General features: G+C 39.8%; 1 protein-coding gene across 6 annotated transcripts in view; it reads right to left on the bottom strand.

Moving 5' to 3' along the window:
* The window catches only part of PATJ (PATJ crumbs cell polarity complex component), a 336,033-nt gene extending 335,602 nt beyond the window's left edge, over positions 1 to 431 (bottom strand). For all 6 annotated transcript variants that reach the window (XM_024740399.1, XM_024740403.1, XM_024740400.1 and 3 more), the window contains exons 1-2: positions 373 to 431; positions 108 to 274 (exon numbers count right to left, since the gene is read on the bottom strand). In XM_024740399.1, the coding sequence (XP_024596167.1) occupies positions 108 to 274; positions 373 to 394 (189 nt within the window). In that variant the 5' untranslated portion in view covers positions 395 to 431. The remainder of the gene's footprint in view (positions 1 to 107; positions 275 to 372) is intronic.
* Between the last annotated feature and the right edge of the window lie 467 nt (positions 432 to 898).

Genomic DNA, 898 nt, shown 5'->3' with positions numbered 1-898 from the left:
CAAAAAAAAAAAAAAAAAAAAAGAATAGACAGTTTGCACCTATCTCCTTCTATATTTCTTTGCTGGTTTGAATATATCAACATGTAAAACCCTGATGGGTAACTTACTTGCCCCTTCAATTGCTTGATGGACTGTTGAAGAGTGAGTATCTGGTTGAAAAGAGGGCTCTTTAGTGTCTCATAAAACATAGAGAGCTTCTCATTCTGTGAAGTATCACCCTTCTCCTGCAATTTTATTTTCAAGCGATCAAGAACTTGCAGGACCTGCAATTTATCTTGTTTGAAGAAGGATAATAAGAGTACAAGTTAAATCCCATCTTATATTCCATTTTTGAATAATTAATTTAGTGATAGAAGTATATAACTAGTTTACCTGTAGCAGGATTTTCAGGCATTTTGAATTATTGTCTTCAATCACTTTTAAAGAAACCTAAAGAAAAAATTTTAAATAAAAAAAAAAGATTTACCATTAGTGTATACAAGTCTATAGCCCTATAGAAAAATTAAAGAAAACCTCAAGAACATTCTCCATCAAAAGACTTCACTCAGGGCTTCCCTGGTGCCATAGTGGTTAAGAATCCGCCTGCCAATACAGGGAACATGGGTTTGAGCCCTGATCCGGGAAGATCCCACATGCCGCAGAGCAACTAAGCCTGTGTGCCACAACTACCAAGCTTACGCTCTAGAGCCTGTGAGCCACAACTACTGAAACCCACGTGCTGCAACTACTGAAGCCCGTGCGCCTAGAGCCCGTGCTCTACAAAGATAAGTCACTGCAATGAGAAGCCCCTGCACCACAACAAAGAGTTGCCTCCGCTCACTGCAACCAGAGAAAGCCCGGGCACAGCAACGAGGACCCAACGTAGCCACCCAAAAAAAAAAAAAACTTCATTCAGGAA

This window comes from Neophocaena asiaeorientalis, unplaced genomic scaffold (genome assembly GCF_003031525.2).
Source record: "Neophocaena asiaeorientalis asiaeorientalis breed wild unplaced genomic scaffold, Neophocaena_asiaeorientalis_V1.1 scaffold581, whole genome shotgun sequence".
NCBI classification, from domain to species: domain Eukaryota; kingdom Metazoa; phylum Chordata; class Mammalia; order Artiodactyla; family Phocoenidae; genus Neophocaena; species Neophocaena asiaeorientalis.
This window is presented reverse-complemented; position numbering and strand designations above follow the sequence as displayed.